This window comes from Zalophus californianus, chromosome 4, assembly GCF_009762305.2.
Source record: "Zalophus californianus isolate mZalCal1 chromosome 4, mZalCal1.pri.v2, whole genome shotgun sequence".
NCBI classification, from domain to species: domain Eukaryota; kingdom Metazoa; phylum Chordata; class Mammalia; order Carnivora; family Otariidae; genus Zalophus; species Zalophus californianus.
Window position 1 is genome coordinate 71054289 of NC_045598.1, and position 24158 is coordinate 71078446.

At 40.7% G+C, this 24158-nt stretch overlaps 2 protein-coding genes and 1 non-coding gene across 6 annotated transcripts in view; 1 reads left to right on the forward strand and 2 right to left on the reverse strand.

Moving 5' to 3' along the window:
- Nucleotides 1–871, reverse strand: part of MCOLN3 (mucolipin 3) — a 35008-nt gene extending 34137 nt beyond the window's left edge. The window contains exon 1 of the mRNA XM_027604263.2: nucleotides 763–871. The gene's annotated coding sequence lies outside the window, so the exon portion shown is untranslated. The remainder of the gene's footprint in view (nucleotides 1–762) is intronic.
- A 333-nt stretch (nucleotides 872–1204) lies between these two features.
- The window catches only part of DNAI3 (dynein axonemal intermediate chain 3), a 72043-nt gene continuing 49089 nt past the window's right edge, over nucleotides 1205–24158 (forward strand). For 2 of the 4 annotated variants that reach the window (XM_027614454.1, XM_027614462.1), the window contains exons 1-8: nucleotides 1205–1337; nucleotides 8783–8878; nucleotides 9287–9325; nucleotides 15703–15884; nucleotides 16465–16569; nucleotides 17133–17282; nucleotides 18641–18840; nucleotides 22489–22605. In XM_027614454.1, the coding sequence (XP_027470255.1) occupies nucleotides 8797–8878; nucleotides 9287–9325; nucleotides 15703–15884; nucleotides 16465–16569; nucleotides 17133–17282; nucleotides 18641–18840; nucleotides 22489–22605 (875 nt within the window). In that variant the 5' untranslated portion in view covers nucleotides 1205–1337; nucleotides 8783–8796. Of the gene's footprint in view, nucleotides 1338–8782; nucleotides 8879–9286; nucleotides 9326–15702; nucleotides 15885–16464; nucleotides 16570–17132; nucleotides 18086–18640; nucleotides 18841–22488; nucleotides 22606–24158 lie in introns of those variants that run through there. The other 2 variants (XM_027614479.1, XM_027614469.1) reach the window with 2 other exon arrangements.
- On the reverse strand, nucleotides 11426–11537 carry LOC113917451. The gene has a single exon (XR_003518236.1). It is a non-coding gene; the product is annotated as a U6 spliceosomal RNA (small nuclear RNA).

The following is a 24158-nucleotide window of genomic DNA, read 5'->3' on the forward strand; positions in this document are numbered from 1 at the left end:
CAAATGGAAGTCACTGATGTGCTTTGCAGGATGGCTAAAGCTAAAGGGACTGGAAAAAAAAAAAAAGCACAAAAAAAAAACAAAAAAAAAAACAAAGCTAAAGGGACTGAATATGCCACCAACAAGGTGCAGAGTAAGAAAAGAAGACTCAGTACCGAGCCCAGGGAAAACTAACCTTTCAGTGTCAGGGAGCAGAAGAGCCTGGGAAAAGGTTGCCAAAATGTCAGAATGGTAAGTCCTCCTTACAGTTTTGTTTTTTTTTTTAATGATTTCTTCAGTAAAATTTATTTGCATTTTGCAAACACAAATTCTTCAGAAATTTTGAAGAATATATGTGATCTTTCTGCACACCATGTCAAGTCATGCTATTTAGGACCGTATCTTAAATAATGTCATGAATCTGTAAGCCTCTTCTCAATTAAATATTTTCGTTCAAATTGGGTGTAAAAAATTAATTTGGACCAATTACAGCAGTCAGTTGCATACTTTATTAAATTCTGCCAGCTTTCAAATTAGGCAATTTTAATTATTTTTTAAAGGAAAGGGAGAAACAGTGTTCAGGGAGATGAGCTTCACTGTATGAATCCCATAGGACCCATAACCACAGATAAAATGAACCATAGAGTTACTAAGGGATTTAATCCTCCTCCCCCTGAGATTTCCAGTATGAGTCAAACTATACAAAAATTACTTTGGCAAGAGGAAAATGTAACACATCAGAATTCCAGGACACCCACGACACCCAATCAAGCCAGATTTTACCTCCTTCACACTGGAATCTGACAGGTTCCTGGGACTGCCCCCAGATGGCAAATGGGGTAAGCAGAGCTGGCCTAAGGGGTTTCAAGCCCTCGATCTTCCTATCATCCTTCACTCCCTGCTGCTAGAGACCACAGCCTAGAAGGATTCATCTTTGGATACTGTTGCACTATCGCATCTTTGGGTGCGAGGCATGACTGTCGGTCCTGGGGTCAAGCCAAGCTACCGCCCTCTTAAACACGAACCTGAATCGCACAACTTTCTGGCTAGCAGAAAACAGGACCTCGCCGCTGCTCACGTCAGCATCATGGCAGCCAATCATAAGTGCGCTCTTGAAGAGGCGGCTAGAGAGTGGACACTGTATTGGTGGTGGTGTTTTGTCACTCTCAGCAGAGGAGCCGCCTCTTTCCTCTTAGCAACGGATGTGTCATAGCAACAGTTTGCCGGGGAGGGGCCGTTTGAGCTCTTGGGACCTGTTTTTCTGAGAGGAGAGTCAAACTTCCATCTCCAGCTCCCAGAGGAGCTTTCTCCAGGGTACGGCAAAGAGGCTTCTTTTCCCTCCAGCTTAGCAGTATCAGGTAAGGGGAGGTCTGAATGGGAAAGGAGGCTTGGAAAACAAATATTTTACTTCTTCCAAAGGCGTTTGGAACACTCCCTGGGCCAGCGATGTGCTTGACACAGGGAAGACTGCAAAAAACTACAAAACTTTCCCTGATTTCAAAGAACGTCCAGCCTAGCCAGGAGACAAAAATAGCAAGGAGAGAGAGCAGTTAACGACAGTCTAAGAACTGTGAGGGCCGGTACTGTGACTCGTTCACAGGTTGTATACAGTGCATTGTCTAGCGCATTGCGGCGCAATGGTAGGAGCTCGGTAAATGATGGGTGGAGGGAGGGTGGGAGGGAGGAATGAGAAGGAAAACAGCATAATTCTGGCACAGAGGATCAAAGAAGAAAAGATTAGCATGGGCTAACGTAGTTGGGGAGGTGACTTCAGGACTGTTACAAAAGGGCTGGAGTAGATGAAGAGTGAAGCTGAATGGGAGAACATTACATCTTCCAAAGTAAGGGCCTTGTCTGATTCCTGATGACCGCCAGTGCCTAACTGCTGCTCAGTAATTTCTCTGTCCTTCTCCACCGTGTATGCTGCATGCTGAATGAATTCACAGCAATCGTTCAGGAAGCTCTTGAGTTTGAGGCCTTCTGCCTTTGCAGAGGCCTGGTATAATTACATAGAACTTGATTAGAAAGTGTCAGGGTGAACTAAGATTGTTTCAGCCTGAGTGAGAAAGTTGGGAAGGCTTCAGAGAGAAGGTCATATTGGAGATGAGCCTGGAGGGGAGGGCATGGAATTCAGGAGAAATTTCAAAGGCAGAGTGATGGGAGAGCATGGACTTAAGTAAGTAAATATCCAATCTTGGGAAGAGGTAAAAGTAGTTTGGAAGGGGAGAAACCAGAGTAGTAGACTAATGGGAAGCACTGTGGGGACAGTTCATCTCTGGAGGATGGATGCTGTGAACTTGTCAGAAGAAGGCTGAAGCACCTAGGAGAATCTTAAAGCTTAGTCAGGGTCTTGGTGGAGATCGACCAGGAAACAGCAGTTCTTGGAGACACATCTACCAGACTCCCAAGATGTTAGTCCTGGATATTTTTCTAAATCTCTTTTTTAAAAAAATGGGACACAAGCATGATGAGCTTACAAATACTTCAGGAAGAGAAAAGAGGATTCTGACCACCCAGACAAGGTCAGCTAATTGAAGTACACTGGAGAATACTTTCTAAGGAAGACCCTAGGTGAAGAGAAGGCGCCAGTGCCACAGGTCTTCTCAGAATTAAAAATCTCATGGCTGGGCATAAGCCACACATCCACACAGGAAACAAAAGAGAATGTGTAAACAAGTGTCATGGATTACAGTGGAATAGAGTGAAGAGAGGGAGCTTAATAACCGTTTAAATCGCTGCATTATGTCAGTTATCACTGGTCACTATCCCTTCACCTGTAGTAGTTACCCTCCTGAATAATAGAAGCATCATAAAAAGATACAGTCATGAACAAGTCTTGGAAGTTAGTTTGGAACCAGGTCAGAGACAGCTCTGAATGCAGTGTCCTCAGAATCAGTGGCGTGCCATCACAGGTTTTGAACTGTTACATGGAGGACCTACTCAACACTTGCTTCTCTTATCACTCCCTAATGCCTTTGTTCCTAACAAGGAAGGTAAAAAATGTGTCCTTTGGTACACTGGTAGTAAAAAGATATTCTGGAATGGGTGGATTAATTTACAAAGAATATAAGTGGTTTTAATATCAAAAATATTTAAATGGAATGCTTAAATATTTATCAGGATTATAGTTCACACATTCTGTTTTGAAATTCAATCAATTATAGTGGCTTTGAAAACCAAATGTAATACAAGCTACTGGAGGAGGCTAACCCTTTTCTAGGGATAGATGAAGCATCTCTTCTGCTCTTAATAATAAGAGTTGAGAACAGGAAAAATGTATTTCAGAGACATCTTAATAAAGTGATGTCTGGGGGCGCCTGGGTGGCTCAGTCTGTTAAGCATCCACCTCTGGATTTCAGCTCCAGTCATGATCTCAGGGTGGTGGGACTGAGCCCCGTGTCCGGCTCCATGCTGGGCACAGAGCCTACTTGGGATTCTCCCCCTCTGCACCTCTCCTCCCTCCCCCCACACTCTTTCTCTCAAATAAATCTTTAAAAATAAAATAAATAAATGAATGAATAAAATGATATCTGTACTGAAAAATTTGTATGACCTTTTAGTAGGGAAAAGATTTGGAAAATATAGCACATTCACGGCATGAAATATGCAATTGATTTTATGAAAAAAAATCTTAGTAAGACCTGCTGTAATTTTAAAGCAACGTCTTTCATTTGGGATTTGCTTTTTCAAAGAAAATCAGCATAAAAAATAAACGGTGAATAAATAAGTGGGTTTACTGAAATTCCATAGAGTACATTATTCATTTGATCTAGATATCTTCAATTAAAAGTGATTTATTTTCTAGACACAGGATATTGGTAGGGTTTCTATTATTTGAAGTTACTAAAATAAACTATGAAATTTTGCCTGAAACACAAATACAATGTAAAGTAGCTACTTCCAAAGTAATCATTTTCTTTTCAGTTTAGACTATATTTACCAGGCTGACCTCAGCTAATGAGTTTTTACATCTGTGATGCCTAGCAACTTAAATACTGTGCTTTTAATTAAGAATAATTGGGACCACAATAGCCAAACTGTGGAAAGAGCCAATATATCCATCGACAGATGAATGGATAAAGAAGATGTGGTATATATACACAATGGAATATTATGCAGCCATCAAAAGGAATGAGATCTTGCCATTTGCAACGACGTGGATGGAACTAGAGGGGGTTATGCTGAGTGAAATAAGTCAATCAGAGAAAGACATGTATCATATGACCTCACTGATATGAGGAATTCTTAATCTCAGGAACAAACTGAGTATTACTGGAGTGGTGGGCGGTGGGAGGGATGGGGTGGCTGGGTGATAGACACTGGGGAGGGTATGTGCTATGGTGAGCGCTGTGAATTGTGTAAGACTGTTGAATCACAGATCTGTACTTCTGAAACAAATAACGCAACATATTTTAAGAAAAAAGAAAAAGAAGAAGATAGCAGGAGAGGAAGAATGAAGGGGAGTAAGTCAGAGGGGGAGACGAACCAGGAGAGATGATGGACTCTGAAAAACAAACTGAGGGTTCTAGAGGGGAGGAGGGTAGGGGGATGGGTTAGCCTGGTGATGGGTATTAAAGAGGGCACATTCTGCATGGAGCACTGGGTGTTATGAACAAACAATTAATCATGGAACAGTACACCAAAACAAATGATGTAATATATGGTGATTAACATAACAATAAAAAATTTTTTAAAAAAGACATGAATTTACAAATTCAAGAATCCCAACATATCTCAAGCAGGATAAATAAGAAGAAATCCATACCTCAGCACATCAGAGCCAAACTGAAAAATAAAAAAAAAGAAAAGAAAAAGAAAAAAAAAAAGAATAATTGGGACCTCTAAAAGCTGTAGAACAACATGGTCTTCCTTTTTCCTCAGTCACTAGTCAACATTTTAGACATAGGGATTAATATTTGTGAAAATAGTAAGTGAGCTATTCTAATAAGGAAGCACACATTTAATGTTTATTCCAATTTTGTTTTCCAACGTACTGGTGGAAAATGGACTTTGTTTTCCCCTGAATTTTGGAAATGGAACCAGATTACCCACAAATCATTTTATAGCAGCCTTTGAAAAGAACTGGGTACATGTGATTACTTTGACTATTTCTTGGGGTGATTGTGTTAGATTGATACCTATATATTCAAACTGAACACCAATGCAGCACCTCCTAATCTTTGGAAACTGTAAATATGTTAACATATATAGCAAACAGGAATTAAAGTTGCAGATGAAATTAAAATTGCTAATCAGCTGACCATAAATAAAATAGGGAGTGTATCCTATATTATCTCGGTGGGCCCCAGTGTAATCTCAAGGGTCCTTAAAAAGTGGAAGTGGAAATAAGAAGAGAAGGTCAGAGTATATTCTGTGAGAAAGATCTAACCCACTGTTGTTGGGTTGTTTGAAGATGGAGGAAGAGGGCCCACAAGCCAAGAAATGTTCGTGGCCTCAAGTACGAAAAGGCAAGGAAACAGATTCTCCCTTAGAACTCTAGAAAGAATGGAACACAGCCTTGTTGACACCTTGCTGACAGCTTGGTTTTTAGCCCAGTGAGAGCCAAGTCAGACTTCTGAACTACAGAATCATTAGAGAATGAATCTGTGTTGAGACACTGAATTTCTGGTAATTTGTTGGAGCAGCAATAGAAAATGAAAACAGCATGCATGCCGGTGATTCCACAGACCTTAAGCAAAAGACTTTTGCTCAGACTGGAAATGTATAAGCTAAGAATGGCAGAAGGAAAGGGGACACCAAGGAGTCATTAATTCTTTTTTTTTTTTTTAGCATGTACACTGTGCCAGTTCTGGAGTTTGCTACCTACTGTACAGTCTAACTTCACATGCCTTCAATTGAATTTTTGACTTTCCCTTTCAAGTCTGCTCTTTCCCTGGGATCCCCATCTCAATAAATAGCAACCCCATGCTTTCAAGTCCTTAGGTAAAACCTGTTGAAGTCCTCCTTGGTCCTGTTTTTTCTGTCAGACCCTACATCCAAGTCATCAGCAAATCCTATCACCTTGGCTTACACAGCATATGCAGAATCCAACCACTTTTTCCATTCCACACTCACCTCCCCCTTGGACTACCGAATGTCTCCCAGCTGGAGTCCCTGCTTCAGCTCTTTCCTCACTGCAGGCTTCACTACACTGGCCATAGGAAGTCAGATCAAGTCCAGTAACTCCTCAGCTCAAAACCATCCAATGGCTCCCCCCTCCTTCAGAGTAAAAGCCCACATCCTTACACATGACCTAGTCCCCTTGTGGCATATTATATACTCGTCCGCAACGATTTTATTCCCAACTCTTACCTCCCTTCCCTGCACAAGGATCATACGTTCCCACCCACTGCCAAGGAAGAAGGTGTTCCTCCCCCATTAGCAGGACTGGCCATGTGACTTGCTTGGGCCTATGGAATATAAGCAGAAAGGACTGTATGCCCGTGCCACGGAGAAGATGGAGGAGGCATTACACAGTTCTGGTAGCTCTCTCGCTTTTTACTCCACCACGGAAGTGGGGGCTGTCAAATAGGGGCTGCTTCTCCAGGCTGAGTCCCAGAATAAGGCCTGAAGCAGTGGCCCACTCACAATCACAGTACAAAACATTAGAAGAAATAAACATTCGTTGTTGTATGTTACTGAGATTTGCAGGACATTTATTACCCTAGCAGAGCTGACTAATATATACCCTCATGAGCTCTCTGACCAACTTCATCCCCTAGTCCCCTTATTCACTCTGCTCCAGCCATCATGACCTTCCTGCTGTTCTCTTAAATGTGCCAAGCATATTCCTGCCCCGGAACTGTCTCCCCTCTAGAATGTAAGCTCTAGCAGGGCAAGGGTTTTGCCTATTTTGTTCACTGCTATATTCCTAACAGCTAGGACAGCCTCTGGTGCCTCAAAATTGCTCAGTAAATATTTGTGGAATGACTAGTGGTGGTGGTGGTGAAGGTACGTGTGTATATGGGGGTAGGGCGAGTCCAGCTGGTGCCCAGAGTGTTTTGAGTGTTTTAAGTCAAATGCAGCTGAAATAGAATATGGAGAGGGGTACATTGATAAAAGAATTTTCTGAGAAAAGGACTAGGTCCAATATTTGAAGGCTGAGAGGAGGGCTGGAGGATGCTTGACAGGCTGGAAAGTTGGGTCAGAGCCATTCATTGCAGGATATTTAAAAAGGAGAAATTCCCAAATGTCAGAATCATAAAATGCTGAATAAATCATAAAATCCTACCTTTCTAGGTAAAGACAATGATTTTAAATAATTTCATTTGTAATGAAACACAGTGAACAGTTACCACTGAAAGCCAAGGGACAGTCTTGTACAAAGATTACAAGTGTGAGCATTGGGGCCAGACTGGGTGGGCTCACACCCTGACTCTACTCACACTTTGTGTATCCCCTCATGCAAGTTTCCTGGCCTCTGTTTTTACCATATAAAATGGGGATGAGGATAAAAATATTCATAAAATGCTTATCTAAAAGGTTAGCTCAAATTAAATAAAAAAATACATGTGAAGTACTTAGGACTGTGTCTGGCACATAGTAAACACTCAACAAACATGAGCTATCATTATTACCTTTGGAAAAAATACATGTAAAAAATGTAGATCACAAACACATCCCCCACACACTTTGGTCCAGATTTAGTAATCAAGGGATGAAGCATAAAATGAAAGTCAGGATATTCTGACTGTGGACTATGAAATAATTTTCAATCTATATTGGGTTATTAAAATGAGGCAACCAGGGGCACCTGGGTGGCGCAATTGTTTGAGCATCTGACTCTTGGTTTCGGCTCAGGTCGTGATCTCAGGGTGGTGAGATCAAGCCCCACATCAGGCTCTACACTCAGTGCAGAGTCTGCTTGAGATTCTGTCTCTCCCTCTCCCTCTGCCCCTACCCTCGTGCTTTCTCTCTCTCAAATAAATAAATCGTTTTAAAAAAATGAGGCAACCAGTCTGTCATGACTGAGTTGAGGACGATACTTTATTTCATTAAATCATCGCAACCATCTTGTGAGATAGGTTTGATTATTATCGTCCCCTTTAAACATGAATAAACTGAGACTCCGAAGGTATGTAATTTGCCAAGCATCACTCAGCTGGTAAAAGGCAGAGTCTATTTTTCAACCTTGCTGCTCAGATGCCTGAAATCACACTCCTAACCCTCTAACAAGATGAGACAGGGGTGACCATGGAGATGACAAGGACTCGATGTGATAACAAATGACCTCAGCCAAAACTGATGAACAGTTCCACAGAAAACTTCTGGAGGCACTCTGACAGCACAAATAAGGACACAGTGGTTACATGGACACATGTACATGGACACAAGTACTATGTAAATTATGTTAACTTTAAAAAATTATGTACATATATGCATGTTCTGGGCCTGTGCCTGCCTGTGGACGTCCAGCCTGTCTTTGTTGCTGGGGCAGCTGCTGGGGAGCTGGGCATGGGGCAGCAGACAGCAACTCCCTGGGATGGGAACAGCCCCAAGAGGCTGGGGATCCAGTGTCCTCTGTCCTGCTTCCACGGCAGACCCTATGGCTGAAACTTCGAAGGGTTGGCAGGTGGCTTCTGTGTGCTTCAGCTGAAAGGCTCCACCAAAATGGTAAGATCTTATCAGTAAGATTGTTGTTGTGATAAACCTTTGGTCACAGAACACCCATTCTATGAAGACGCATGTCGCCGTAACCAAAGGCAAGGCTTAGAAAACATATTCTTATGTTTTGCTAAATGATAATGCTTATTATTTGAACCTGTAACACAGAATTTACTAATGACATTCTCTCTTTATGCAGCCTAAGTCAGAACCATGGCTCCAAAATCTCAAAAACAAAAGAGCTCAGCTGGCCGAAAAAAACCAAAATGGGGCAAAACCAAACAAACGTTACCTGGTAGGACTGTTTTCTCATTAATGGGATTTTTATGGATCTAGTATTTGTATATATATTAGCCACCAAAATGGCTGTGGTTTAATGTATCAAATAATGAAATAGTTTTGCTGTCATAAAGTCAACCACAAATGGAATTTAAAGTATGGAGATTTATTATTTTTTATTCATTTCATTATAATACCTGTTAAATGTCATATAATGAATGCCATAGCAAATGTATCACTAAGAGATAATTCTGTGAAAAAAAGATAATTATTTAAATTCCATTTAATCATGCATAAAATAGTTTAAATCTTCATTGTATATTTGTTTATGTTTTGTGCTTTGAGGCTGGTAAAAGACTGTAATAAACTGTAATGTTTATTTGATTCAAAAATGTAAATGTGACATCATTTTATTATATTCTAGATAGGGAAGAAACAGAACCTATAAATATGGAGAGAATGGGTAAGTGGAAATATAATTTAGAATTTATGACCCCAGTTTTATAATATTTTAATATGCAATGAGCAAACAAAAATACAAATTGAAGTGATTGATCAAGATGTACATGGGCTAAAATTACATTATATCATTTAGAATATAAAGTGAAAAATTTTGAAAAAAGAATAAAAAGAGTGGAAGAGAGAATTTCAAACTGAGAAATAGACTTGAACCAAGCAGTCTCTCACAAATCTAACAGGGTATGGTTATGGAAGAGATTAGAAAGTGTCGTTAGTCTGCAAGTTATTACTTTCATTAGAATAATATTTTTAAGACTCTGGCTTGTGAGCAATATTTATCTGTACCTCATGGTAAGATTCAAGTATTTCAAGTAAAGAGGCTAATTTTTAAGCAAATAAACTAGAACTTAGACAACCAAGTTAATATTTCTCCTACTTTTAGAGGCTAAATACTCTTATGCCAATAGGATCTTTTGTTTTGGTTGTTGTTGAAACTTTCCTCTTAGATTGGACTTAGGTGATGCCCTTCATGTTTAGAGACAGAGAGGAAACAGTGAGGGTTGGGGAGGAGGAAGATCTAAAAGCCTTGTAGGCTGTTGTAAGGGCTCTGACTTTGAGTCATCTAGGATGGAGGTGACTCAAGAGGTATTTAAGCAGAGGAGTGATGGGATCTGACTTGTTTTGAAAGTGTCACCCTGGCTACCTAGCTGAGAACTTCAGGGACAGAAGCAGAGACCAGAGAGAAAGCTACTGCAGGAACCTAGGAAAGAGAAGGTGGTGGCTTGGTCCAGGGTGGTAGAGGGATAGTGGAGATGGCAGGGGGATGTCAGCTGACAGTAAATGGCACCGGAACAGGGCACACTGCCCACCAAATACTTTATTGAATTAATGAATATACCACTCAAAAACCTGAAAGTCCTCTTTCACACCTATCTCCCTTTAACACCTCCCCATCCCCACTGAAACCATTCCACCTCCAAAATATATCCCATCCACTTCACCTTATGTCCACATCCGCAACCTTAGTCCAGACCTCCACACCTCTCATCTGGGTTAGTTCCTTAGCCCCCAACTGGTATCACTGCTTCCACCCACTCTCCTTCAATCTATTCTGCACACCACCTGGTCATGTGTCTTTCCTGCTTAAACTCTCTCATGGCTTTACTTTGCCATTATACCAGTCCTGGTTCTGCCTTCCTTTCTTTATCTCTCTCTGTCTCTGTCTCTCTCCTCTCCCCCCCCGGCCCCCCCACCCCAACCTAGAGCTCACCAGCCTTGCTTAACACAGAGCACATCAAAGTTATTCCTGCCTCAGGGTCTTTGCTCTTGCTACTCCTGATACCTGGATAGAGCTTCCCCCAGATTTTATGTATCTATCTCTTTTTCAACATTCAGATCTAGACTCCAGTCCCACCTCTGCAAGAGGACTTCCTTAACCTCTCCTTCACCTAGTACCATTTTACTGCCTTCATAGCACTTACCCTAATTCTGAAATTAAAGTACAGTCAATTCTTGTTTTTCTTGGAAGTTCTATACAGTTGCTGCAAACACTGACTTAGCAAATACTGAGCTATTTTTCCTAGGGTAAATACAGAGTTAGGTTCCTTTGAGCCTCTGGTCACATTTTCATTAGCCAATCAATACATAAACTTGTTTTATGTGTGTTTCTGTTTAAAGACACCTTATTTGATATATATTGTTGATTCATTAACATTGAACTCATGGCCAACGGCACTATAACTCATGTCTAAACGATGCTTTTCTAAGACCCATATTTTCTCCATAAGGCGCATCCCAGCCTTCTTGCATTTAGGAATGCTAGACAGCACTTCAGCACTATGCTTAGGGACCATTTTAACTGGCAAAATCACCAACGGAAAAAGTACAAAAATGTGAAAAACGTGGCACTAAATAGTGGGAAGGACACTCGTTTACGGTTTGAGGGCTGATACAAGATGGAGAGCATCACCTTGTTTGACCTCAGCTGGGAACGTACACATTGGGCACTTAAGACTTTTTGCCACTGTAAGCATGGCCACTGATGGTGGTAAAAGCACCGTGACTACTGATGTTGGGGTTACACATTTTTGTTTTGTTTTGTTTTTTAAATATGGAATGCTTCACAAGTCTGTGTGTCACCCTTGCACAGGGGCGGGGGGCATGCTAATCTTCTCTTATCATCCCAATCTTCGTATATGTGCTGCCAAAGTGAGCACAGGGTTACAAATAAGTTTTAGCAAGTGAATCTGCAAATACAAAATCCATGAATATTGAAGATTGTATTTATTTCTTTATGCATTTATAATCTACTTTCACACATACCTGGCTGGCCGTTGTGCCCACTCACTCTCACTCACACACATGCACATGCACACGTGTACTCCCTGGGAACAGAAACTCCCTTGTACACCACTGTACTCCAATGCCTAGAAGAGATCTGGACACATAATAAGCACTCAGCAAATATTTGTTGATTGATTTGTTGAATAAATGAATGAAAAAATGGCTTTCCCTATTCTTCTCGTCTAAGAGACCACCGCCACTCCCACTCTCCTTAGTTCTAAGTTCTACCTTTCACCCTGTTTTCTCCAAATAGCACTTGTGATGATTTGTACTTCTGTACTTCTGAGTGTATTTGTCTGTTTAATGTCTGTCTCCCCCTCTAGATAATCTAACCCTAGTACCAACACCATGATTTTACATAGTAGCTGCTCAATAAATATGTCTTGACTAAATGAGTTGACTGGCAAGAAAATCCATGAACCTGAGAATGGGGCCTGATGGAGATATTTCTGCAGAAAGTAAATGGGATGAAAAATAGATGTCTATTTATTTAAGGAGAAAAAAACCCCAAAACCTCAGTATGTTGTAGTGAGACTTGAAAGTAGGTGTTGATTTACCTTATACTAGAACATCTCTCCTTTACCGCCCAGACCTTCCAGGGCAACATTAGGACCCCTCTGACTTCCTTGCTGTGGGGTCTTGACATTGTCAATTGTCACTCAGGGCTTGTGGCTCATGCCCCAGGGAACTGGGATTCCCTTTCCTTCCAAGAACCAAGGGAATGACAAACTAACTAAAAAACTGTTGCCTAAGGGTCTAAAGGGCAATGTCTAGAGGTTTCTAGAAAATAGATGTAATTTTTACATTTAGCTAACATATATGGAGCAACACCTTTGTGCCAGGCACGCTCCTCTCATCAGTTTATCTCTGTGAACTAGGCATTATTATGGCCATGACATAGATGGAGATGCTGTGACTCCCAAAATTAAATAATTTACCCAAATTCTAAGTCATGCTTTAATACAGGTTAGAGTATCCATGGTGTATTAATTGACTATTGCTGCAAATTACCACAAACTTCGTGGCTTAAAACACTTAAAAATTAAATGGCTTATTATCTTGCAATTTGGGAAACCAGGAGTCTGACATTATTTTCACTGGGTCAAAGTCAAGGTATTAACAGGGCTGGTTCCTTCTGGAGGCTTTGAGGGGAGGGTCCACCTCCTTACCTTTTCAGCTAAAGGCTCTCTGCGTTCATGGACTCTTGGCACTTTCCTCTATTTTCAAGGCCAGCAGTGTAGTATTTTCTAATCTTTCTCTCTTTGACCTCTGCCACTTTGTCACATCTCCTTCCTTGACTTCGGCCCTCCTGCCTTCCTCTTACAAGGACCATTGTGGTTACCTTGGGCCCTGCTCAGGGGCCCAATGATCTCCCCATCTCAGCTTCCCTAACTTTGTCACATCTGCAAGTCTCTTTTATCATATAAGGTAATTTATTCACAGGTTTCAGGGATTAGGACATGGACACGTTCAGGGGGACTCTATTCTGTTTATCACGAGTGATTAGTAGCACAGGCTTGGGAATTAGACCTCGCTCAATTCATAATTAATGACACTTAATGACACTTAATGACAGTGTGGTCACAAATGACTTCACCTCTCTGAGCCTCTGCTTCCTCGTCTGAAAAACAAGGTTGCGAGACTACCTTATGAGATTATTGCAGGTTAAGTTAGTTAGTACACACACACTTCCTTACGTGGAGCCATCACAAAGACGGTTCACGCTAACTGTTGTTACTATTTTTAAAAGATATTATAAAGACATAGACCAATGAGTGAGAATGAAGAATCCCAAAGTAGGCTGACATATATATGGTCAATGGATTTTCAAAAAAGCGCAAAGGCAGTTCAGTGGAGAAAGGACAGTCTTTTCAACAAATGATGCTGGAACAATTTTATATCTATATGCAAAAAAAAAAAAGAATTTCAATCTATACTTCACATCATATACAGCAATTAACTCAAAATGATCATAAACCTTAATATAAAACCAACTATTATAAAACTTCTGGAAGAAAACATAGGAAAAAATCTTTTTGACCTTGGATTAGGCAAAGATTTCCTAGATACAATACCCAAAGTCATAAATCTTAAGAAATCTTTGCCTAATTGATCTTTTCTTTTATGGAATACCAGTCAGAAATGTAAAGGAATGAACCATTTGTTACATGCAACAACATGAATGAATCTCAAAATAATTATGCTGAGTAAAAGAAGACAAACAGAAAGAATACAAACTGTGTAATTGCATTTATAAATAGTCCATAAAAGGTGAACTAAGCTATAATAATAGAAAGCAGATCAGTGGTTGCTTAGAGGTGCGGGAGGGGTTCAGGGAGGAGGGGACAGGAGGAAACTTTGGGGGATTATGGGTGTGTTCTTTAACTCAATTGTGGTCATGGCTTCATGGGTATATGCATATATTTTTAAATTGTACACTTTAAATATATACAGTTTATTGTTTGCCAATTATATCTCAATAAAACTGCTTTTAAAAAGGAAATAGCAACCAAAATGTAAAAAAAAAAATGGTACAGGGCGCCTGGGTGGCTCAGTTGGTTAAGCAACTGCCTTCGGCTCAGGTCATGATCCTGGAGTCCCGGGATCGAGTCCCACATCGGGCTCCCTGCTCGGCGGGGAGTCTGCTTCTCCCTCTGACCCTCTTCCCTCTCATGCTCTCTATCTCTCATTCTCTCTCTCTAATAAATAAATAAAATCTTTAAAAAAAAATGGTACAGATGAAATACATAAGAGTTATTTAAATTAGCTCTGTTTCAAAATGCAGGGCAATCAGGGCACCTGGGTGGCTCAGTTGGTTAAACGTCTGCCTTAGGCTCAGGTCATGATCCCGGAGTCCTGGGATCGAGCCCTGCATCATCATCGGGCTCCCTGCTCCACGGGGAGCCTGCTTCTCCCTCTCCCTCTGCCTGCCGCTTCCCCTGCTAGTGCTTGCGCTTTCTCGCTCTCTCTCTCTGTCAAATAAATAAATAAAATCTTCTAAAAAATTATTTTTAAAAATGCAGGGCGATTGATGTATATTGAGGGCTCTGGTCTGTAGGGCACGGGACTCTTCCTTGTACACACAGTAAGATTGTGAGGAGTGAGTTATGTAGATCTTGAGTCTGTCTGTGGCTCCTGCTCTATCAGCTACTAGGTCAGTAACTGCCATTGACTGCATCCTGTGGAGTGTAATCTGTCACCTCCTGACCACGTGTGAGGAAGGAGCAGGACCCTCTCCTGTGCTCTGCTATGTCCACACATTAGAGAGAAAGTATAGCATGGTAGTGCAGACACCTTAGTCTGGATCTCAGCTCCCCCATTTCCAACTCCCAAGGAGAGAAAAATGGCAGTTTGTCCCTAATTTATGAACAACTTGTATTCCAAATGTTTATTATGCCAACTGACTGCAATTTGGAATATATTTCTACATATACTCAGCGTTATGGGTATGGTCATTAACCCTGCCCTCAAATTACCTGAATAATTGTGTCATAGAGCCACTAGGGTGGGGGGGGTAAATATTTCTGTAGGAAAATAAGCCCCAAATTCCACTCTGAGAGGCCACATGCACTTCTCCACTTGCTAGCACATCTGCTGAGCAGTAAGAGAAAAGATGTCAGGACGTCTAGGCGTACCGGGTCTGGAGAAGAAGAGAGGGGACTCCGGGACCTTGGGAGGGAGAGTTGGGGGAGGAAGTTTTGGGAGTAGATGCAGAGCTGAGACTGGGACTGTGGAAGTTGGTGGTGATAAAAACGGTAAGAAAATGAGAAGACAGCTTGAGATAGAGGAAATAGAGCACACTCTTAATAGAGGCTCTCTCTTGAGAGGTAGTATTATAGATAATTGTCATTTTCTTCCTTTTATCTTTTTCTGACATTTTCTGTAATGGATATACTTACTTAGAAAATAAGAACAATGATTTTTAAAGCCTTTTAAAATTTTAACTAAGACAATTATTTAAAGCAAACAATTGCCTCTTTCCTCTTAATATTTTAAGTGGTTTTATTTAATGTCCAAATTCTACTTTGCCTTCCCCAGGTCATCCAGAAATTTATCCTTTAGTATTAACTACCCAGACCCAGGAAATATTTAACTGCCGAATAGATGAAGATATCACAGATGAACAACCTTATAAACTTATCAAAAAAGAAGATATTTTTGCAGACTTTCAGAACAGAGCTGCAGTATCTGATTTCTATCCAGTCAAAAAAGTTATCCAGATAAGTATAACATCCCTCTTTATTTTCTAGTTCTGCCTCAAGAGGTTTCGGGTACATGATAACAAAAGGCAGAGAGATTGTTGAGTTCAAATCTGTGGCATTCCCCCTGCCCCAGTTACGTTGGACAAATGCTAGCTTGCCCACACCTCCTTTGGAATCCTGCTTGATAATCCTCTGTAAGAAGTCACCTATCAGTGACTGATTCTTACTTCACACCCAGAAAAGCTTATCCTTGCCCACTTTCAATTAGAATAGGAATCTACTCTTATTTTCCCATAATCCTTTAATTTTTTAATTCATAAATTTGGTCTGATTTGTCTCCAAACATGCTACTGAGCGCCAACACTAAATAAAAGGAATGCTTCTTTTTTTCCTGTTAGAAATAAAATTGTGTAGTAAATTTCCCTAGACCTACTGAGTTTTAAGAGCTTTGTTAATAGAATAATTTTACAATCTGGGATTATGAGCCATAGATTAGCACTATGGTGGTTATCTTTTATGATTGATTAGAAAAATGTCAATTTTGTATCTGAATAAAGTGAATGAAAACTGACCTTCTCTTTTGATTATATTCCTATAGGAATATCCTGGAGATGAGCTTCTGGTTGTTTATGACAAAGACTTCAAATATGGAGTTAACTTTTATCTTATTGGAACTGAAGAGGGCAAAGAAAACTATTTAAACGTAAGCAGATGCCAAGTCCTTGCATTTTGTTGATTGTCGGAGGGAAGGAATACCACTGGGGGAGACCTATACCTGGTTTGGATTATTTGTGTTCAGTTCTCTTTCCCTGGGACCTAGACCACGTTCTAGCACTTAGAGTAGGTAAGAGATGAGCTAAATCAAACACCTCAGAGTAACAGATACTCTACTTATTTGCCTTTTATTGTCCCACTGAGAGTAGAAACAATAAATTGGGACTAGTATTGCTCTTGGCCACTCTTTGTCCCACACTCCTGGGTCTCCTCTTGCCACCTCCATGACTTTGGGTAAGTTACTGAACCACTTGTCTGCAAAATGGTGGCACCAATAGTATCTATTTCCGGGGCTGTTGTAAAAATTAAATGGGCTTTTTTTTTTTTTCCTTTTGCTTAGTTTCCTTCTCCTAATTGAAAAACATGAACCAAGAATAAAGAAAATAGGAAGTGCTTAATTTATACAAACATAAAGTTTATGGCAAAATATTCACATGCAGCTATAACTTACTTTTGGTCATATATTTTAGAGTGCTATTTATTTTACTCTAGTCCCCAGAAGTACCAGAAGAACAGGAAGAATATAAAGAGCATATTCCAGAAGATATATACATTTATAAGCCACCTATCTCTAAACCATGGGTTTCTTTGGGCAGTGAAAAAGAAATTGCGGAAGAATCGGTTAAGGAATCTACAAAGCAGGTCAGAGGCTTGGATATGATCTTCAGTGTGCTTACCTCTCTATATTGCTGAACGACACTGATTCCTGAGGGATCTGTAAGGTTTGCTATGTTTGCCAATGGGGATGTGGTATTTCCTTTGATAGAAGAATGGTCGTTGTTTGGGGTATTTGGGTATTAAGGGTAGAACTGTATTCCCCAAAAGAGATATGTTGAAGTCCCAATACCCAGTACCTCAGAAGGTGACCCTATTAGGAAATGGGTGTCACTAATCCAGTATGACTGGTGTCCTTATAAAAAGATGGCCATGCAAAGACACACAGACATAGGGAGAACACCATGTGAAGAAGGAAGCAGAAATAGGAGTGATGGATCTACAAGCCAGGGAACAGCAAGGATTGCTGGCTGTCACCAGAAGCTAGGAGAGAGGCAAGGAACGGATTCTCCCTGAGAGCCCTTAAAAGGAACAAAACCTTCAACACCTTGATCTCGGACTTCATTCCTGTTGTTTTAAGCCACCCAGGCTGTGACCGTTGGTTACAGCAGCCAGAGGAAACTGACACAGTGGCATTCCAAGAGCAGCCCCTGAGAAGATTTGTATGTGAGTGATTTATTATGAAAGTGCACCATAGAAGAAAAGGAAAAGCAGCAGGACAGGGACATAGCAGAAGTCCTACAAGGATGCAATCTCAGGCAAAAGGCCAGTAGAGAAAAGGCTTTAGCTTGAACCCCTAGGGGAACTCTGGAGTGTAAATGACACCTGCGTTGTCCCAAAGAGAAGCAAAGGAGATGGGCTTACACATGTCTCCCACCAGTCCAACACGGGTGAGTGCCAGTCACTTCCTATTCTTTTTACCTTTGTACCAAAGTGCTCCCAGGTAGCCAGAGCAGTGCTCTGCAGAAGAGCGGTAGGGGGTGGCCCTGAAAATGGAAAGCACACAGAGCTAGAGGTATAGTATAGTAAAGTATAGAAAGAGATTTGAGGGCCACCTGGGTGGCTCAGTTGATTAAGCACCTGCCTTTGGCTCAGGTCATGATCTCAGGGCCCTGGGAGGAGAGCCCCACATCTGGCTCCCTGCTCAGCGGGGAGGCTGTGTCTCCCTCTGCCTCTGCTTGTGCTCTCTCTCATTCTCTCTCTCTCAAATAAATCTTTGAAAGAAGGAAGGAAGGAAGGAAAGAGAGAGAGAGAGAAAGAAAGAAAGAAAGAAAGAAAAGAAAGAAAGAAAGAAAGAAAGAAAGAAAGAAAGAAAGAAAGAAAGAAAGAAAGAAAAGAAAGAAAAAGATTTGAGAGGATCTGAGCAGAGCACCAGTACTGTCTACCAAACATCCACATTTCCATGAACTTGATTCTGTTACTTTTCCTGCTCACATGTGTTACAGATTACATATATGATTTCTCGAAAACGAAGTGAGTTTGGAGCGCCAATTAAGTTCAGTGACCAAAATGCTTCCAATGTAAAAGATGCCTATATTGAATGTATAGCCTACCCAGATAGACATTTTGCCCTTAAGCAACTTGAGAAAGATGTTGGCATGCAAGTAGTCCCCAAAGTCAAGGACACAAGCACTCAAACAAGATGGTAAGTATGCGGTGGGGTTATATATTTTCAAAGGCAATTACAGCAAAATCTAGCAACATCCATGCTTATTTTGAAAGATCTTTATAATAAATAGAAATGGATTGACAATGACGACATAGATCTTCACAGAGCAATTCAGGCAGATCTAATTATACTCAACAATACCTTTTAAAATCTCAATGGGAAAATAAATAAACATAAATAAATAAAAGCTCAACAGGAGAAGGAGAGACAAGTCTGTAAGAGTGTAGACACTATGAAATAGGACAATACTGATGCCGTCAATAAGCACACTCCTGCTTTCAGAGCAGGGGCCCTGTGGTCTCTCACCTTTGCCTCGTAACCACTCTATCCCACCACCCAAGTGATCGCTCTCCCACATCAAAGCAGATTGCCTAAATCTCCTCCAGAGCCCTGAGGATGGCACGAGATCCTCCTTCTTCCATGACAAGGCATTGTCTGCCACTCCAGCCTTGGCACCCTGGTCTGAAACAAGCTCTTGTGCTCCAGCCCCATGGGGTGCTTCCAGCTTCCAGAATGTCCGCTTTTCCACGTCTTCCTGCCTCTGCCTATGCTGCTCCTCTTACATTAGCCTACAGTTGGGCCACATCATCTAACACAAACCTGCTTTATAATAAAGGGTTGAATATCTCATGTAATTTATTAAATACTGAAAGTGAAAAACAGGATGGTTGTGTGGGTACAGAATGATTGTCGGTGAATGGATTGTTCACCCTCATGATCGTGTGGCTGCCTAGGAGCTCTGGCCCCCTGCCACTGCCCAGCATCATGAGAGAAGATCGTACCGCAGATCACTAGCCCAGGACAATTCCAAATCCAAAATTCAAAGTACAGTTTCTACTGAATGCATATTGCTTTCACTCCATCCTGAACTAAAAAAAAATCACAAGTGGAAGCATCATCAGTTGGGGGCCATCTATAAAAGCAATAACCCGCATTGCTATCTACCCCCTTACTCTATTTCTCTTCATGTTATTATCATCATTTGATATGTGTTTGTCATTGTCATTCTTCTCTCACCTCTGAGTCCACCCTGCCTTAAAATTTAAGCTCCATGACACAGGAACTTCGTCTATTTTATTTCCACATCCTCAACTCCTAGGATATTTCCTGACACACATTTATGAAATGGAGGAAGGAAGGGGGAAGAGATGGATGGAGTTAAAGAAGAATGTGCAGAACAGATGACTGACTTGATTTCACAGTGTCAGGAGAGGGCTATGAAATATGCAGTGTCCAGGAGAATCAGGAATCAGCAGTGTGGAGTGAAATATAAAACATGCTTTTCAAATCTATGTAAACCAACAAGTCAGAAACCATAAAAATGCAGTGATAAAGTCAGGGCACATACACATCAATCAATACCAGGGGTCGGAATAAGAAATGGGTCAGAAACATGGGAGGCAGATGAATAGACAGGCCAGAATTAAAGAAGGTAAAAAAGAAAGACAGGATCAGTAGTCAAGTCTGGACAGAGAATCAGGACACCAGAGATCCACAAATACCAAGAAGAAGCTGAGACAGGAGGGAGAGAGGTGAGACATTAGTACCAAAGACACTTAAACTTTGAGACAAATTTCTAAGCCAAGCCAGCCAGAGACTTTTCCTATGATCCTGCCAGGGTGCAGAAAAGTGATGAGAACGAGTCAGCCAGGGTAGACTCGAGAGGTAGACTCAGAAAAGGACAGGGAACTTCCAACAACAGGGACCCAAACCAGAGGACTCTAGGTTTAGTAGCTTCTCAATGAATGCTGACTCATACCAAGAGACAGTTGTATCTATACAGATGGAGTGAAAAGATGAGAAGTAAGTGAGGGTCTTGACCCATGAGATGAAACAAAATAGATGAATCAAAAGGTTCAAATCTAGGATGCTGGGAGAATGGTAAGGTACTCCTTATCAACATCAGGAGATCAGGAAGGGTAGCTAGTCTGGGGTGGAGAGGCTGAGAGATACAATTGTGGTGGAAGTTAAAAAAAAAAAAATCAAAGGTGAGGTTCAAAGAGGACTGACAGTGAAAGCAAATGTTCACTGTGTTCTTACCACACACTAGGCATTCTTCTAAGCCCTTGGCATGCAGCAACTCAATTCTCACAACTGCCCTCTGAGGTAGGCACTATGCCCATTTTACAAATAAACTGAAGCAAAGCCAGGTTAAAAATGAAAGCTCAATGTTTGGAACATAATTTAAATCTGAAGCAATAACAAATAGATCTGCTGAGAAATAACAAAACAAATTACATTGAAAATATTAGAGTGATTTAGTCATGTTGCTTCTTGGATGAAACCCATAGGTGCCACATAATTTCTTACTTAATCCTACCTAGAGGACACTAATGTGTGCTAAAATTTAAGAGGTGAAGCTACAATTTGAACCCAAGTCTCTCTGGTTCTAATACCAACATTCTTTCTTTCCAGCACTCTGCTTTATGCTACTGATACTGGCCTACTTAGGAGAAAAAAGAATGAATTCTTTATTAAACATAAAACTCTCTTTATGCTTTGTTTCATTACTCTTCACTTAATATATCTTCTTCTCACAGAGACATTTTACTGACATTTGTCCAACACAGATTAAATACAACCTAATACTTTTTTGAGCACTTACAATGGGCTAGGCACTGTTTTAAAAGCTTTGCATGTATTAACACATTCAATTTACAATGACTCTAGGAGCCAGCTACTTTGAGAATTTCATTTAGAGGTGAATAAACAGACACAGAGAGGTTAAATAATTAGCTTGGGGTCACAAAGTTTGTTAGTGATAAAATCAGGCTTCAAAACCAGGCAGCGTGTCACCAGAGTACATCCTCTTAATGACTGTGACACACGACCTTTCTATAGCCCCATACCATAAGATCAAGGAACTCACCCGGTCTTACGGGCAAGACTGCCAATGCCCAAATGCAACAGGATATGTTCAAGGGTGCAGGTGAGCACTGAGGGCAGACTGGATGGAATAAGCTTTCTCCCAGAGATCACATTGCCATCATTGCTGAAATGTAAATTGTTTTTAGTTTTGTATATATAGAGCAGAGTTTCTCAATCTCAACTCTACTGACATTTTGGGCTGGATAATTCTCTTTTATGGGAGGCTGTCTTGTACATTGTAGGGTATTAAACAGCATCCCTGGATTCTACTCACTATATGCCAGTAGCACATTCCAGTTGTGACAACCAAAAATGTTCCTGGATGTGGCCAAAAGTTCCCAGGGTGTGGGGCTGGGGTAGGACTGCACTGGTTAAGAAACATTGATTTAATGAAATGAAGAGCAAGAGAATGATGAACAAATGTGGCAAAATGTTAACAGCGGATGAATCTGGGTGAAGAGTGTATGAGAGTTCCTTAGATCCTTCTTACAACTTTTCTTTAAGTTAAAAAATCTAAATAAAAATTTTAAAAAATAAGAACTTCTTATGTTGGAAACAAATACATAAATACTCAAAGTATTTCAAAAAGGCAGTTAATATCAATTATCTAGGATAAAGAAAAAATTCAATATATAGAATTTAAATAAAAAATACTATCTTGTTACTGTTACAGAAAGAAACCTTTGACCTGTCACAAGCTATATTTACTTCCCTTTGTTCTAATTTTTGGTATTTGATTTTCTTTTAATATATTAGGACATATCCCAAAAATGCCATTACACAATATTATCCAAGAGAATTATCAGAGGAGGAGAAAGAGACATTTGGACAATCAAAGCCTTTGAGTGACTTTCTTAACAACACATGTATAAGGTAAGAATTGTCTATTAAGTTTTTAAAATAAAACATAAAATGTGTATGTGTACCTATAGTGATAGGTCTTAAAAAGCAACTTGGTCCATGGTGTCTAATTAGAGAGTATGAAGAGTTATCAGATATGCATGAGCATGTGACAACATTCTCAGTCTTTCCTTTCTATTGCCAGGCAACATCCTAGACCTCCCAAGCTAGGGCCATGCCAGTGTTCACCTGCGAGAGGTATACAGTTGAGTGTGTGAGGATGTTTTCCTAATGGCAAATTAACATCTATTTACCCTGGTTCTTTTCTTTAAGTCTTTGTTCCCCACTCCCTACTCTCCTTCTTAGCTTCATTAACTTGTACAGGACCGCAAAGATGAGGATGAAGGGAGTGTGGAGGATGATCATGACGATGATGATCTTTGTGAATGATAACCTGAATTCGATTCAGATGTACCTTTGCACATCTTATCCCTTGCCCCTAATTCCTGTGTTGCTGCCACTCTCACTGAATCTGAGAGAGAGGTGTCTTCAGAAACACCCCCCCACGCACACATACACACACACACAGACACTGTTAATAGGACCCTGGGGTTTCTAAACCAGAGAAGAGCTTGACAAGGTCTCATCAAGTCAACATCAGAGTTCAGAGAAGTGGAGCCAGTGATGGACAGGTCGGCCAGGTGTACCCTGTAGGTTGGTTTCCATTTCTTTCCAAAATTAAAAATTTGTTGGTCGAATTCATACGTAGCCCATATTAAGCTTTTGCATTTTTAAGAAAACACCATTAATTCTTTGAGACTTTTAAATATCCTGAAAATTCCAACAACTCTCGAAAGTTGTTACCTATGTCTGGGGGGAATCTGGTTCAAAAATTCACCAGAGATGCAAAGAGAGTGCATTAAACTAGATAAAATACTTTAGGTACGTATAGTTTTGTTTACTCCGGGTCAAGGCTTCTTGTGAAGTTTAGTAAACGTGGAACAAAGAAAGACAGATGTTCCATCAATGCCTGATGACTAACAGCTGTTCAACAGCTGTCCCTTGCTGACTCGTCATACACTTTAGCTAGCTTGCCTGATATTTCCCTGAGCCAGCCACCAGAATGACTATGGAATCAAAGCTTGGAGAGCGGAGGGAACACAATGGCTTTTAACAAAGAGCCAGAAACCCAGAGGCAGGAACACAGTCTCTCCTCACAGGATTTCCATACTAGTTGGTCTCTGGAGAAGATATTAAACATGCAGAAAAACTGTATATCTCATGGCAAGGGTAGGGGACACACTACAAGGCAGAATTCCATGAAACCTCCAGAAATTGCCAGAGGTTCAATGTTTTAAAAAGGGGGTTGCAGTTTTGTGGACTCTGCTGGTTGATTAGGGGAAATGAAAATCAGGTGAGTTTACTTCAGACTTTGAAGCAAGCCTCATTTTCTTGTCTGTTTGGTGACAAATGCATTTCTGCTTAGGCTACAAAACTAAACAACAAAAACAGAAAAACAGAGTGCATAACTATTTGCCACTCATTTACAGGAAGCATGCTATAGTTTTTCCTGTGGGGCAATGAGA